This window comes from Sus scrofa, chromosome 14 (genome assembly GCF_000003025.6).
Source record: "Sus scrofa isolate TJ Tabasco breed Duroc chromosome 14, Sscrofa11.1, whole genome shotgun sequence".
NCBI classification, from domain to species: domain Eukaryota; kingdom Metazoa; phylum Chordata; class Mammalia; order Artiodactyla; family Suidae; genus Sus; species Sus scrofa.
In genome coordinates this window covers 70,943,188-70,958,892 of record NC_010456.5, presented here as the reverse complement: position 1 = coordinate 70,958,892, position 15,705 = coordinate 70,943,188, and the positions used below count along the sequence as shown (strand labels likewise).

Below are 15,705 nucleotides of genomic sequence, written 5' to 3'. Positions count from 1 at the left end.
GACTCCCATGAATGTACAGTGCTGAAATGCTCTCTAGTGCTCTTAAGTGTAAGGAGGCTGTGATGTGCTTTATGGAGAAAACATTTGTGTTAGATAAGCTTCATTCAGACTTAAGTTAGAGTGCTGTTGGCCAAGCGTTCAATGTTCATGAATTACCAATATATATTAAATATGATGTCTTTAAGCAGAAACACACATAAAACAAGCTTAAGTATTGATCATAGTGGAAATGTGGCCACAGATTCAGAGGAACTGTTATTTCTCCTAGGAGCAATGATCTATATTTACTAATCTAGTGTTTTTGGTGACTTTATAGTATAACTAATGAGAATCAACTGTATATGTATATCAGAGTCTAGTCAAGAAATCAAAGACTGTACTAGGATGTTCAGAAAAAATAATTCACTATTGGGAAATGGCTAAATAGGTGTTGAGGGCTGAAAACCAGGAAACCAGAGGAAATACAGGAAACAGGATCACCCTTGGGAGAACAAAGGCAAGACTTGGGGTTCTTAGAACCCTCAAGCATAGAGCAGGGTCTGGTGGAGCTGGGTCTCATTCTCTGAGGAGAGAGTGCTATGAGGATGAGGGGATACAGAGAGGTTATTTCTGGGAGAGTAAAGGAGCTGGCGCTGGAAGTGCTGTTGCTGGTTCATGGGATGAAGAATCATTGCTGGGCTGAGCTGTATGAATGGCAAGGAAATATGAAGAGGCAAATTCCATCTTTCTTCTCTCTTGCCTTCCAGTGTCCTTGAAAGAAACTAACAGTAAGCCAGCTGGCAAAGGAGAGTAGGTGGAATTCCAGCTCCAGTGTCACAAAGCAAGGTATGGGAACAACAGATTTGGAGCTGAGAGACAATGGTTTAATATCCAACCCAGGTGAGATCTTAATATATACTAAAGATAGCATTACAGATTTACACACAAGTCTGTAAAGAGACATGCATAGCAGAATGATTAAGAGCATAGACTTTGGAATGAGACAACTTAGATTTGAATTTTGGCTGCACTATTCTCTGTGTGATCTTGGGCAAATTATGTAATCTCTCTTTATAAGCACATAAAGGAACGTTATTCATTGCCCAGAAACATCTACATTGCCCTGCTATATGAGCAAGAAATAAACCTATTTTGTTAGGCACTGAAATTTTGGGTTTGTTTCAGTAAATAACATTATCCTAACTATTACTACAAAAGTGTTTATTGAAGTGTTTTTTTATGGGAGGGGAATGGAAGACAAACTGAGTGTCTATCACTGTGAAAGCAGACAGGTTAAATGTGGTGTATGCACAGCATGGAGATTTAGACAGTAATTAGAAATGAAAATCACATGTACACGAATGAATTATGAAATCATTGTGCTGAGTGAAAAAGATGAATCAGAAATATAACATTAATACCATGTATAATTAAAAGTATATGGGGAGTTCCCATCGTGGCGCAGTGGAAATGAATCTGACTAGGAACTGTGAGGTTGCGGGTTCTATCCCTGGCCTTGCTCAGTGGGTTAAGGATCCGGCGTTGCTGTGAGCATGGCGTAGGCCGGCAGCTATAGCTCCAATTAGACCCCTAGCCTGGGAATCTCCATATGCTGCGGGTGTGGCCCTAAAAAAAGGACAAAAAGACAAAAAAAAAAGTATATGGGCATAAAGCAATACACATTTTTTCTGAATAAACACAAAGATACACCTTGGGCACATTAGAATAGTTGCCCCAGAATGTGGGGAGAGGGGGCTCAAGGTGTAAAGGAACACATAACAAAAGAGGGCCTTGCATAGACCAATAGTGACACTTACTCAGTAACTTACTCAGTAACTTACTCAGTAACTTAACTCAGTAACTTACTCAGTCTCGTTTTACTTGACGGTGAAAAGAAGAAAGATCAAGATCAAATCTAGTAACAAAAATCTAGTAATAAAAGAGAAAATAAATTGGAATGAATTTAATGAGAAATGTAGAGCACAAATAGGAAGAAAACTCTAAAACCCTACTGAGGTGAGTAAAAGATGATGTGAGTAAATTGAAAGACAATCCTGTTCTTGTTTTTCCTAAATTGTTCCAGATATGTAGTGCAATCTTGAAGTATTAATAGGATTTTTTTTGGGGGGGGATCTAGAGAAGCTAATTCTAAAGGTCATGTGAAAAATAAATATGTATGGATAACTCATAAAATTGTGGAAAGGGAGAGTAATAATGGATGACCAGTCCTAACAAATATTCAAATGGGAGAAGTTTAAAGAGAACTTTTATAGAGCTAAAATATTTGAAAATGTTGAATATTGGCCTGTGAATCAATAGAATAGAAACCCTACAAATAGACCTCTGTATATATGGGAAATGAGTATACAATCAAATTCATTTAAAATTAGTGAGGAAAAAATGAATTATTCAGAAAATGATGGTGGGACACCCAGGTATTCATTTGGAAGAAGAAAAACTGGGTTCTGCCTCATTTCTTTGATCAGAATCACTTTCAGGTGGATCAAATTTAAACATTCCAAACTAGATGAAGAAAAATGAATAGTTCATAAGTTAGAAGTATTGGATGATTAGATAGTTCACATGTCATCATTATTATCTTCCTCACTATCTTGGAGTAGGGAATGGTATTTCAAGTAAGAAACAAAACCCAGATCCAACAGAGGCAAAGATTTGTATGTTATGATTGCATGGAAATTATAAATTTCTGCTTAGTAAGAAATACTTAAGCAGAATCAAAGAATGGGTCATAGATTGGCAGGAGAAGATTGACAACATCTGTGTGAGCTGAACTGATTTCCTTAATATATAAAATGCTTTTACAGTTAAATATGAAAGCAGCCAGTGGAAGAATAACGGGACAACAGGCCATGTATAGGAAATGATATATAGATGGCTTGCCTACAAATGGAATGATTAGTAATATTAATATTACTCACAATTAAAGAAATACAAATTTTAGTTTGTAAAGGAGACTACCTTTCAACCATTAGATTGGCAGAAAGAAAAAGATTGGTGATGCAGAAGCTGGTTACGGTGTGGGCAAGTGGACAATCTTAGGGACTGGTTGGAGAATGTTTTGGGGGAAGCTCATGGGATAAAGAAGAGTATGGTTTGTGTAGAAACGGGAAAGTACTCTGTGTATTTGTATGCTTTTACCACTGAAAGATATCCCCTCAGAGAAAAAAAAAAATCTTGTCCTTAGTATATTTGTATGCCTTTTTTTTTTTTTTTTCTGGTTGCTTTTTAGGGCTGTACCTATGGCATATGGAGGTTCCCAGGCTAAGGGTCCAATCAGAGCTTCAGCTGCCGGCCTACACCACAGCCACAGCAGCACCGGATCTGAGCTGCATCTTCGAACTATACCACAGCCTGTGGCAACACCGGATCCTTAACCCACTGAGTGAGTCCAGGGATTGAACCTGCAACCTCATGGTTCCTAGTCAGATTCGTTTCTGCTGCACCATGATGGGAACTCCTATTTGTATGCTTTAAATTAGGGATCTGTATTTGGAAAGATAGGGAAAGCTCAGATGGTAAAGGGCTTTGAATGCCAAACTAGAGTTTGTATTTTATTCTAGGAGCCCCCTGAGGGTTTTGTTCGCAGGGTAATGAAATAACCAGACTGAGATTTAGAAAGAATAGTAAAGTGGAGAATGGATTGGCGGGGTTCTGGTGTGGTGGAAGTAGTGATACCGAGAATGCTACCAGTTAAGAAATCACTTAGAAAGCTGTTGGAGTAGTTCAGGTGACCATTGATAAGATTCTGATTTGGAACAGGGAAATGGAGAGAATTTAGAATCACTAGGGTTTGGTGACTGATTGGGTGGGTGGGGAGAGGGAATAGTTGAACCTGACCTTCCTGAGGTCAGAAAGCATTTGGGAGTTGTTTCAGGGGTTTTTGAAAAGTAACGCTACTTACTTATAGAGCTTCTAAGAATAATCTACTCACTGTTGAACAAGGTGCACCTTATCAATCTACAATAAGACCTACACACTAAGGTTCTGGGGAATTAGGAGTAGCACAGGGGAGGGTTTAATCCTCTTGAGGCTTTTGCATTTCTTTTAAAAATTTTTATAAATTAGTTAATTTTATTACACTTATAGGTGTACAACAATCATCACAATCAAATTTCACAGCATGTCTATCCCAAACCCTCAGTGCATCCCCCCACCCCCAACCTGTCACAGTCTGTGAGTCAGTATCTGTTGTGCAAAGGAGTTCATTGTGTCCTTTTTTTCAGATTCCACATGTAAGTGATAGCATTTGATGTTGGTGTCTCATTGTCTGACTGACTTCACTTAGCATGATAAGTTCTAGGTCCATCCTTGTCGCTGCAAATGCCGTGGGGCTTTTGCATTTCTTAGCACTGATCTCCAACACTGGTTCAGAAGCAAGCTCTTCTCCTTATCTTCTCTATCTCTATCTCCATCTCTGTCTTCCACCCACCCCCAGCCCTTGGTTGTCTTGGCTTTGATACAATATTAATCATCACAGTTTTCTGTCCTGGATTTAGTCAGGGCACTCTGATGTATGACAAACTCTGGGAGAAGTAAAAGCCTCTTGTCCTTAGAGTATATTAGACAGGCAGACCATACTATATAAAAGCAATATAATAAATGAATATTTCTATTAGGTGAGCATATAGTTAAATGACTCATGAAGAGACTGTAGACCCTTTGTCTTATTAAATGATATGTGCCTTGAGAAAATAGAAGGTTGACAATAAGTTGTAGTGGGAGTACAAGTGATATAACTTTATAAAAAATAGATTATGGATAATATGCATTACCTGTTTATGTTTATGGAATCCTCACCTGAGCACTGGAAATATGCTATATATTTAGAAACTTTCCCAAACTTCACTATTTTTTGGAGGGGGAAGGAAGGGATAAACTTTTATTTTGGAGTATAGCAAATGCAGAAAAAGCATGAATAATAAATACACTAATATAAATAATGCCCTGTTCAAGATACAGAATATAAAGAGGACCAAAGAAATCTTCCTTGTATCTTCTCCAAGTTGTTAGTTCTCCATCTCAAAGGTGTTCTAACTGCTAGAGTGGTTTTTCCTATTTTTGAATTTTATATAAATAGAATCATAAAGTACACAGTCTTTTGTTTTTTCCAAAGTTATGAGTTATGTTTCTGAGTCTCCTCCATGTTGTATGTAGTGATAGTTCATTACTTTTTTATTCTTGAGTGGCACTTCTTATGTGAAGATATCAAAACGTATCCATTCTACTGCAGGCAGACATCTGGGTTTTTTCCTGTTTTAGCCGTAGCGAACCATGCTATTTTGAAATTCTTTATGTGTTTTTTGGTAATATTGGGCTCCACTTTTCTTGGGGTTATAACTGGGAATGGAATTGTTTTTTTTTTTTTTTTGTTTGTTTTGTTTAAATGCATACTGCCAAACAGTGTTCTAATGTGACAAGTTGGTGTTGTTGGTCTTTTAATATTAGCCATTCTGGCAGGTGTATGGTGAGAGCTCTTTGTGTGTGTGTGTGTTGTTTTACTGCTAACAATATTGTATTGTATACTTAAAACTTTTTTACCCATTAAAAAAATTGAAGTACAGTTAATTTACAATATTGTGTTAGTTTCAGGTGTATAGCAAAGTGGTTCTGTTATGCATACACACATAAATAGTCTTTTTCAGATTCTTTTCTATTTTAGGTTATTTTAAGATATTGAATATAGTTCCTTGCACTATGCAGTAAGTCCCTGTTGGTTATTTATTTATATATAGTATATTAATCCCAAACTCTGAATTTACCCACCCCCACCATCCCTTTTTTGTTTTCTAAGTTTGAGTCTATTTTTATCTTGTATGGAAGTTCATTTGTATCATTTTTTTTTAAGGATTCCACTATAAGTGATATCATAACGATATTTGTCTTTGTCTGACTTAGAATGATCATCTCTAGGTCTATCTATGGTGCTGTAAATGACATTATTTCATTCTTTTTTTATGACTGAGCAGTATTCTGTTACATATATATACACCACATTTTCTTTATCCACTCATCTACTGATGGACATTTAAGTTGCTTCCATGCCTTTTTTTTTTTTTTTTTTTTTTCACAGCTGTGCCTGTGGCATATGGAAGTTCCCTGACTAGCAGTTGAATTGGAGCTGCAGCTTAAGGCTAGGCCACAGCCACAGCAACACCGAATCTGAGCTGCATCTACAACCTATATCACAGCCTGTGGCAACACTGTATCCTAACCCATGAATGAGGCCAGGGGTTGAACCCACATCCTCATGGAGACCATGTTGGGTCCTTAACCCACTGAGCCAACAGGGAACTTCCAGGATTTTAATCAAGTTCATAAACATTGAAAATACGTGAGCAGGAGTTCCCATTGTGGCGCAGGGGAAACAAATCTGACTAGTATCCATGAGGGTGCAGATTCGATCCCTGGCCTTGCTCAGTGGGTTAAGGATCCGGTGTTGCTGTGAGCTGTGGTGCAGGTTGCAGATGAGGCTCAGTTCCTGCATTGCTGTGGCTGAGACATAAGTTTGCAGCTACAGCTCCAATGCGAGCCCTAGCCTGGCAACTTCCATATGCCATGGGTGTGACCCTAAAAAGCAAAAAAAAAAAAAAAAGAAAAGAAAATACATGAGCAAATACAATCATTCATTTAGAGAATATTTAATATTAGACATGTGAAAATATAAATTATGAAACCATGATGTCATTTAAAAGGCCTTTTAGGTGTTTTATAAGTGATAAGTTTTTAAAGTTGATATAAAGCAACTTTGATGAGATTTAGGCCTTTTATCTTTTTTGTTTCTTTTAGATAATGTTTCTAGAAGTTTTAATTCTTCTACTACTTAATTGTAGATCTTTGCTATGATTTCTTTCCATTTAGTAAAGAAATAAAGACAAAATATCAAAAGCTACATCTTTAATGAAACCTCTTTCTTCTTGACAGTTTCTTTTGGGAAATCATCCTTATGTTACTTCCTCTCTTTGAAGTTGGTAGCTGTGAATTATCTGTGTATTTAATTGCCTTTAGGTGTCTGTCAAGTTTCAAGGAGAACAAGGAGGGTAGTGAAAAATACATGACATAATTCATGCTTTGCTTCATTTATTTACAATTTTTTTTTTTGCCTTTTAGGGCTGCACCTGTGGCACATGGAAGTTCCCAGGCTAAGGGTTGAATTGGAGCTGCAGCTGCTGGCCCATGCCACAGCCATGGCAACTTGGGATCAAAGCTGAGTCACTGACTTATGCCACAGCAGCAACACTGGATCCTTAACCCACTGAGGGAGGCCAGGGATCAAACCTGCATCCTCATGGATACTAGTTGGGTTCGTTACCGCTGAGACCCAACAGGAACTCTGCTTCATTTTTTTTTTTCTTTGTTTCTTTTTTTCCATTTTTTTAAATTACTCAAATGAATTTATCACATCTGTAGTTGTATAATGATCATAACAATCTGATTTCACAGGATTTCCATCCCACAGCCCAGTCATTTTTTTTTTTTTTTTAAGAAAAAGAGGAACAAAAATTAGAGCTGGCCTCGTCTTACTAGAAAAAAATCTTCTCATAACCTCTCTTATCTCTTACTCACCTTCCTCTGTCATTCATTTCCTCTGAGCATTTCCAGACTAGTGAATAGTCTGAGATCTTGTGAAATTCTGCTAGATGCAAACCCCAGTACTGAATTTTAAAAGTTTAGTTTTTTTTTTTTTTTTTTGTCTTTTTTTGCTATTTCTTTGGGCCGCTCCCGCGGCACATGGAGGTTCCCAGGCTAGGGGTAGAATCGGAGCTGTAGCAACAGGCCTACGCCAGAGCCACAGCAATGCAGGATCCGAGCTGCCATCTGCAACCTACACCACAGCTCACGGCAACGCCGGATCGTTAACCCACTGAGCAGGGGCAGGGACCGAACCTGCAACCTCATGGTTCCTAGTCGGATTCGTTAACCACTGCACCACGACGGGAACTCCAAAAGTTTAGTTTTTAATGCTTGTACTACTTTCTAAGGTGTAATATCAATTTTATGTATGAACAAGAGGAAATGACATTATTAATAGAAGGTTTTTTTTTTTTTTTGCTATTTTAGGGTCGCACATGTGGCATGTGCAGGTTCCCAGGCTAGAGGTTGAATCAGAGCTACAGCTGCCAGCCTACATCACAGCCACAGCAATACGGGATCTGAACGGAGTCTGCAACCTACACCATAGCCTACGGCAACGCCAGATCCTCAACCCACTGAGCAAGGCCAGGGATCGAACCCACATCCTCATGGATACTAATCGGGTTCATTAACCACTGAGCTACGAAGGGAACTTCTATTAATAGAAGTTTTAACTTACTTAAATTCATAATGAAAATTAGAAAGTGTCTGTGAGACATGGTCTAGTTTTTAAGCTACTGAGATTTACCTTATTTTTGAATCAGTGGTTTAAATTAGGTCCTTTTAGAAGCATCTTAGAATCTCTATTACCTAGATTTTTTGGATGATATCTGGGACATAAATTCCTGGTTTGCATATGTTAAGTGTTGATATTCCTAAATCTGACAATAAAGTATTAAACTCTTAGGTTTGTTTTATTATTGTTGTTGTTGTTATTTAGGTTTGTATTATTATTATTATTATTTTTGTCTTTTTGTCTTTTTTGTTGTTGTTGTTGCTATTTCTTGGGCCGCTCCCTCGGCATATGGAGGTTCCCAGTCTAGGGGTCGAATTGGAGCTGTAGCCACCGGCCTACGCCAGAGCCACAGCAACGCAGGATCCGAGCCGCGTCTGCAACCTACACCACAGCTCACGGCAACGCCGGATCGTTAACCCACTGAGCAAGGGCAGGGACCGAACCCGCAACCTCATGGTTCCTAGTCGGATTCGTTAACCACTGCGCCACGACGGGAACTCCAGGTTTGTATTATTGAACAGAGTAGCCTATCCAAATAAGGATCATTCATACCCAGGTATCATATAGTAAACTTTCTGTTTATCCAACTGACTAGTGATAGTAAATTAAGATACCTATTCTTTTTTTTTTTTTGTCTTTTTGCCTTTTCTAGGGCTGCTTCCCATGGCATATGGAGGTTCCCAGGCTGGGGGTCGAATTGGAGCTGTAGTCACTGGCCTACACCACAGCCACAGCAACTCAGGATCCGAGCCAAGTCTGCGACCTACGCTACAGCTCACAGCAACGCCAGATCCTTAAACCACTGAGCAAGGCCAGGGATTGAACCTGCAACCTCATCGTTCCTAGTCGGATTCATTAACCACGGCGCCACGACGGGAACTCCAAGATACCTATTCTTAAGAATACATATATGAAGAGTTCTTACAACTCAGGACATGATAAACATTTGTACTGATTACTTAAGAAGAACTAAACCTGCATTATGTAAAGAATGCCTATCCCCAGGAGTTCCCTGGTGGCTCAATAGGTTAAGGATCCAGTGTTGTCACTACTATGATTCTGTTTACTGATGTGGCATGGGTTTGACCCCTGGCCCCAGAACTTCCACATGCCTCAGGTGCAGACAGAAAAAAAAAAAAAAAAAAAAAAAAAAGAATGCCTACCTTAAACTTTTTTACCTCTGTCCCAAGCAAATTTACCCTGCAGATGTCAGCTAGAATTTTGTTCCCATATCTGGCATGCCTGGCTGGAGCCTGGGCACTTTATGTCCATTGTCTTTCACCTAACTCTCTACCATGTTTGCCTAGTCTAGGTAATAGTCACCTAGATTAAGCCTGAAATAGGGCCTTACCACCTAACGTGGAGACATTGCTGGGAGAATACTCCTGCTGCAATGCACCACTCATTAGGTTATTGGTTCCTGGGCATTGTAACTGGTCCTAATTAAATACAGGTTTGCTATGGAGTTCCCATCCGTGGCACAGTGGAAACGAATCTGACTAGGAACTGTGAGGTTGTAGGTTTGATATCTGGCCTCGCTCAGTGGGTTAAGGATCCGGCATTGCCCTGAGCTGTGGTGTAGGTCCGAGACACTGCTTGGATCCTGCATTGCTGTGGCTGTGGTGTAGGCCGGCAGCTGTAGCTCTGATTAGACCCCTAGCCTGGAAACCTCCATATGCTGGGGGTGCGGCCCTAAAAAGCCAAAACAAAAAAATTTAAAATAAATAAATACAAGTTTGCTATATCCTCCTAGCCATCAAGCCATGCTGATTGGGCTGCTATCAAATTGTCTTTGGGGTTTAGCCTTATCATTTGATGCATTCCTCTAGCTGTATTCACACTTGGCTCTATTGCTGCTTGGTTCTTTCTCTTTCTTATACTTGCTGCTAAAATTGAGGTGGGGCCTGCCTAAAATGTGACATGGGCTATATACTATTTGCTAACTAGTTAACATGATTAAAAATAGCTACTGTTTACTTATTTATTAAAATTTTTTTGGTTTTTAGTTTCACTATTATAGCTGATTTACATTATTCTGTCAATTTCTGCTGTACAGCAAAGTGACCCAGCCATATATATATATATATATATATTTATTTTCTCACATTATCCTCCATCATGTTCCATCACAAGTGACTAGATAGAGTTCCTTGTGCTATATAGCAGGATCTCATTGCTTATCCACTCCAAATGCAATAGTTTGCATCTACTAACCCCAGACTCCCAGTCCATCCCGCTCCCTCCTCCTTCCCCTCAGTAACCACAAGACTTTTCTCTAGGTCCATGATAGCTACGATTTATTAAAGATTTTACTATATGTTGCTCAAATTTTTGAGTTTCAACACATTTATTATAAAATAAGGTCACTTTTTTTTTTTTTTTTTGCTTTATAGGGCCGCACCCGCAGCATATGGAGGTTCCCAGGCTAGGAGTCGAATTGGAGCTACAGATGCCAGCCTACCCCACAGCCACAGCAACATCAGTTCCGAGCCGCCATCTGCAAACTACACCACAGCTCACGCCGGATTCTTAACCCACTAAACGAGGCCAGGGATCGAACCTGCAACCTCATGGTTCCTAGTCGGATTCGTTTCCGCTGTGCCACGACATATCCTTTTAGGTATCTGGATTCCAGTAGCTTGAGTTCCTGCTGTCTTAGTGCCAGAAATCAACCTCTTCACCTGTTTCTGGCTGTTTGAGTCATTCCCAGAGCTCTCTCAGTTGTGTTAAGAGGTTCATCATGTTTTCCTGTTTTTTTTTTTTTTTTTTTTGGGTGCCTTTTCATGCTTAACCCATTGCGTTGGGCTGGGGATTGAACCCACGCCTCAGCAGCAGCCTGAGTGTTGCAGAGACAGTGCTGAATCCTTAACCCACTGAGCCACATTGGAAACTCCCTGCACTGTTGCTTTTGCTCTTGTTCACCAGGTTGATATTACATGGGAATCAGGAAACCAATCCTTTCCTTAATTTTTCGCAGGAGAGCATTTTAGCCAGAATTTGTAGAAAGAAGCAAGAAAACACAATACATATGATAATTATGACAGTAACTTGGCTATGCTCAGAGTCCTCTGGCCAAAGTTCTGGGCCATTTTCAAGCCTTCCTTAAAAATTGTTCCTCTAACTTATTTTGACTTACCGCTATTATGAACATGCCAACTTGCTCTCCACTGTGGGAACTCGCTGGCTTGTCTCTTCTATCTGGAGTCCAGGCTCCCAAATCATGGGAATTCAGAAAGAAAAGGGACTTTCTCCTTTTCAACTAAAAGCTTGGCTGTCCACTTATTCTTGTCCTGGAAACAACTTCTTCCCCAGGATAAGTAACAATGGGGATATCCATTCTTTTTGGGAGAAACCTCACTGCCTAGCTCATAGCATATGGTCTGATTCTGTGGATGCTGCCCATCCTCTCCTCTCTTCCAGGCAATTGCCATTGCTGTCTATAATACATTTCCTAGAAATGTGAATTATTTTCTTAAATCCATGTTTACGACTTCAGTAGTCCATTCCAGGTTGCACTATTCCATTCCAGTTAGGGCTCCCTCCTTCCTTCTTTCCGTCCATCCTTCTTTCCTTCTTTCCTTCCATCCATCGTCTATTTATCTTCTTCATATCAGCCTTGGGGCTCCTGTAAACATGCACATCAATGATTCTCAAGTCTCCTCTCTCCCTCCTTGTCCCAGGGGCAGGCAGTTTTGGTTGTCGCAGTAGTTATAGGGCACATTTGGCATTTAATTAACTAGGGCCAAAAAAGCTTAAAGGTTTTGCAGTGTGTGAAACTCTCCCCTAAATTGAATTGTCCTATATCCCATGCAGTGTTCAAATATTTCATTGGACATTCATGCAAATCCTGCTTGTCATTTTCTAAGCTTTGAACCTAACTCTGATTTTACTTATAAATACAATTTTTTTTGCACAGTTTCAATACACACTGAATTTTCCAGGAATGCAACCAAGTGGGTATATTAAAGGATGATTGTTCTTTTGTTCTGTATCGTATCAAGAGTTTTTCACCATTTCAGAAAAATTACATCACTATTTCAATGCTGCTTATGGTATTTGAATTGCCAATACAACTCATCCTTATCAATCTACATTTGTAGCTGTCACATTCACAGTGATTCTATGCGTAAGGAGAAAAGTGACTCATTTATTATGTGTTCCAGGGTAAGTGCTCCTGGGCATTTGCATAATTACATGCAAATATATAATTTATGTAAAATACATGTAATAGGTAAACAACATTTATATATAAAATATATTTTTAAGGACACAGTATGGAGTCAGTGTGTAGTTAGTAACTGTGAATTTCATTTCAGGATCTTAAAAAATGACATTGGAAAATATCTGTTTTATAAAGGGGATGAAATTCTGATGGGTTTGAGGACCATGTAAATTCATACAGGAAAAAGAAATGGTTCTTTTTAAAAAGCAATGAAATTCTATAGAGACATACTTCACTGAATTTATCTGTATGAAACAATAGTCATTTCCTTTATTACATTTAGGTGAAACTTACTTTACGTTTTCACAACTAGAAAATCTACTATATTTGTTTCCTTAGAACCAAGAGGCAATTTGTCTCTAGGTAAATGTAATCTATTACTCTTAGGCTAAAAGTGGTTCTTTTATTTATTTATTTATTTTGGATTTTTAAAAATAATTTTTATTTTTTCCATTGTAGGTGGTTTATAGTGTTCTGTCAACTTTCTACTGTACAGCAAAGTGACCCAGTCATGCATGTAAATACATGTTCTTATATTATCCTCCATCATGTTCCATCACAAGTGACTAGATAGAGTTCCTTGTGCTATATAGCAGGATCTCATTGCTTATCCACTCCAAATGCAATAGTTTGCATCTATTAACCCCAGATTCCCAGTCCATCCCACTCCTCCCCACATCCCTTTTGGCAACCACAAATTTGTTCTTCCAGTCCATGAGTTTTTTTTTCCTGTTCATTTGTGCTGTATATTAGATTCCAGATATAAGTGATATCAGATGGTATTTGTCTTTTTCTGACTTACTTCACTTCTTATAAGGGTCTCTAGTTCCATCCGTATTGCTGCAAATGGCATTATTTTGATTTTTTAATGGCTGAGTAGTATTCCATTGTGTAACTTTTAAATAATATCAATACTACCATACTCCTTGCTGAGAGCCTCTAGTCTAAGTTGCTACACTACTTGCTTATACCATTTGTTACTAGCTTTTGAGGTTAGCATCACAAACGCAAGATAATTTTTAAAAACATTTTATTTATTTGTTTATTTGCTTCTTAGGGCCACACCTGCAGCATATAAGTTCCCAGGCTGGGAGTCACAGCACTGCAGGATCCAGGCTGAATCTTCAAACTATACCACAGCTCATGGCAACACCAGATCCATAACCCTCTGTGCGAGGCCAGGGATTGAACCTGTGTCCTCATGGATGCTAGTCAGATTCGTTTCTGCTAAGCCATGATGGCAACTCCTTTTTAATATTTTATAAGCTGTTATCAATTTAAAATTAAGTATATTAATCCTTTAGAAGTAATGTTGTAACAATATCCCTTGTTTAAATAATTTGAAATAAGAAGGCAGATTTGAAGACAGTAAGTATTCTAGATGCGTGTTCTGTATCCCTGAAACTGATGGTGATTTTCAAAGCTGCAAGAGCAAGTTGTTTTTAGAACCATCAATACAAGATGCTCTGGTTTATTAATATATTCAAGGGACTGATAGGGTACTTAATTAATAAAAGAAATGTCACCCAGAAGGTCTGTGCTGGGAATTTTCATTAATGAGTTGAAAAAGAAGTAACCAAGTAATCAATGAACTAAAGCGGACATGATTGACTGTAATTACTGTGCTTGTTAAGGTTATTGACTAACAGCAAGATGAGCTGTCAGAGTTGAGGCATGGCACTCTGAGAAAATTAAATGAGAAAAATTAATGAGAAGAACATTCATTTTACCTCTTCTGTTGTCACCAAGGCAATAAAGTTAATGTGTCAACTTTAGTTTTAAAATAGTTAAATCAAGATTTTAAATTTTAGCATAAATGTATTCAGACTAGCATTTAAATGCTGTATTTGAGTTTACACAAAATAAAATAGAGGGAAGGGAGAAATTAGGTGATAAATATATAAAGACAACAAGCAAGACAACTATAGTTTGTATAGGGGTAATTAATAGTTGTAAAGATGGAGAGGCAATAGATTTGAAGGATATTTGAGAAATGAAATTAATAGAGTATGATTTTCTTATGATACTGACATCTTTCATTTCTGTATCAAGGCAAATGTAAATCCCTCCAGGAAATTTTCCTGGATTACCCCCTCCTTCTTGAGCTCTCTCTTCTTCCTTTGAAATCCCATAGCTACTGATGCTTTATCTTGTATAGTTAATTTTCATATGCCATACTGTTATAGATACCACCATTGCTCCTAGCTTTCATTTCAATGGTGAAAAGAGAATAAGTAAACACATAAATAAATATGCAAGATTGTGATAAGTGACCAGGGCCAGTGAGATAAGGTCATCAAGTAATACCTCCCTGAGCAGGTGTGGGATTATATCAAGAATGAGAATGAGCTATACATGAGCTGGAAGAAAATGATTTCAGGCAAAAGAACAGCAAGCGCAATGGTCCCAAGGGAATAAGCTTGGTTATTTTATGAACAGGAAGTATAATTAAAGTCCATGAACTAGGGGTAAGAGGGCTGTGAGTCACAGTGGGAGAGGTGGACAGGAGCCAGATCATGCAGAGCTTTGTTGATTTAGTACATAATTTGGATTTTGTTCTGTGGTTAATCAGAACACATTGGATGATTTTAAGTGGGAGAATAACATGAGCTAAACTGTGTTCTGAAATAACATTTAGATGCTATGTAGAGAATGGTTTTAAATGCTTCAGAATACTTGGAATAGGGAAGACAGAGACAAATAGATGCATTCAAGATAACTTTTGGAAATAGAATTAATGGATATTCTTGATGATTGTGAGGGAAAAGAATGAATGAAAGATGACTATTAGGTTTTGGCTTAAGTAATTATATGATGGTACCAATTACTAGATTATGAATGACATAAATAGGTTTTTCCCCCCTTTCATCTCAATTTTTTCTTTCTTTTTTGATTGCCCCATGGCATATGGAGTTCTTAGGCCAGAGATCAGATCCAAGCTGCAGTTGTGACATATGCCACAGCTGCAGCAGCAATGCAATGCTGGAGCCTGGGGTTTGAACCTGTGTCCCAGTACTGCAGAGATGCCACCAATCCCATTGTGCCACAGTGGGAACTTTATGTCTTAATTTTATTAAATTATTATTTTTAAATTGAGATATAATTGACCTACAAC

General features: G+C 38.4%; 1 protein-coding gene across 3 annotated transcripts in view; it reads left to right on the top strand.

The window, feature by feature from the left end:
• CTNNA3 (catenin alpha 3) overlaps positions 1-15,705 on the top strand; it is a 1,779,313-nt gene that overhangs the window by 15,651 nt on the left and 1,747,957 nt on the right. For all 3 annotated transcript variants that reach the window (XM_021074380.1, XM_021074384.1, XM_021074385.1), the window contains exon 2: positions 747-879. In XM_021074380.1, coding sequence (XP_020930039.1) covers positions 828-879 — 52 coding nt within the window. In that variant the 5' untranslated portion in view covers positions 747-827. The remainder of the gene's footprint in view (positions 1-746; positions 880-15,705) is intronic.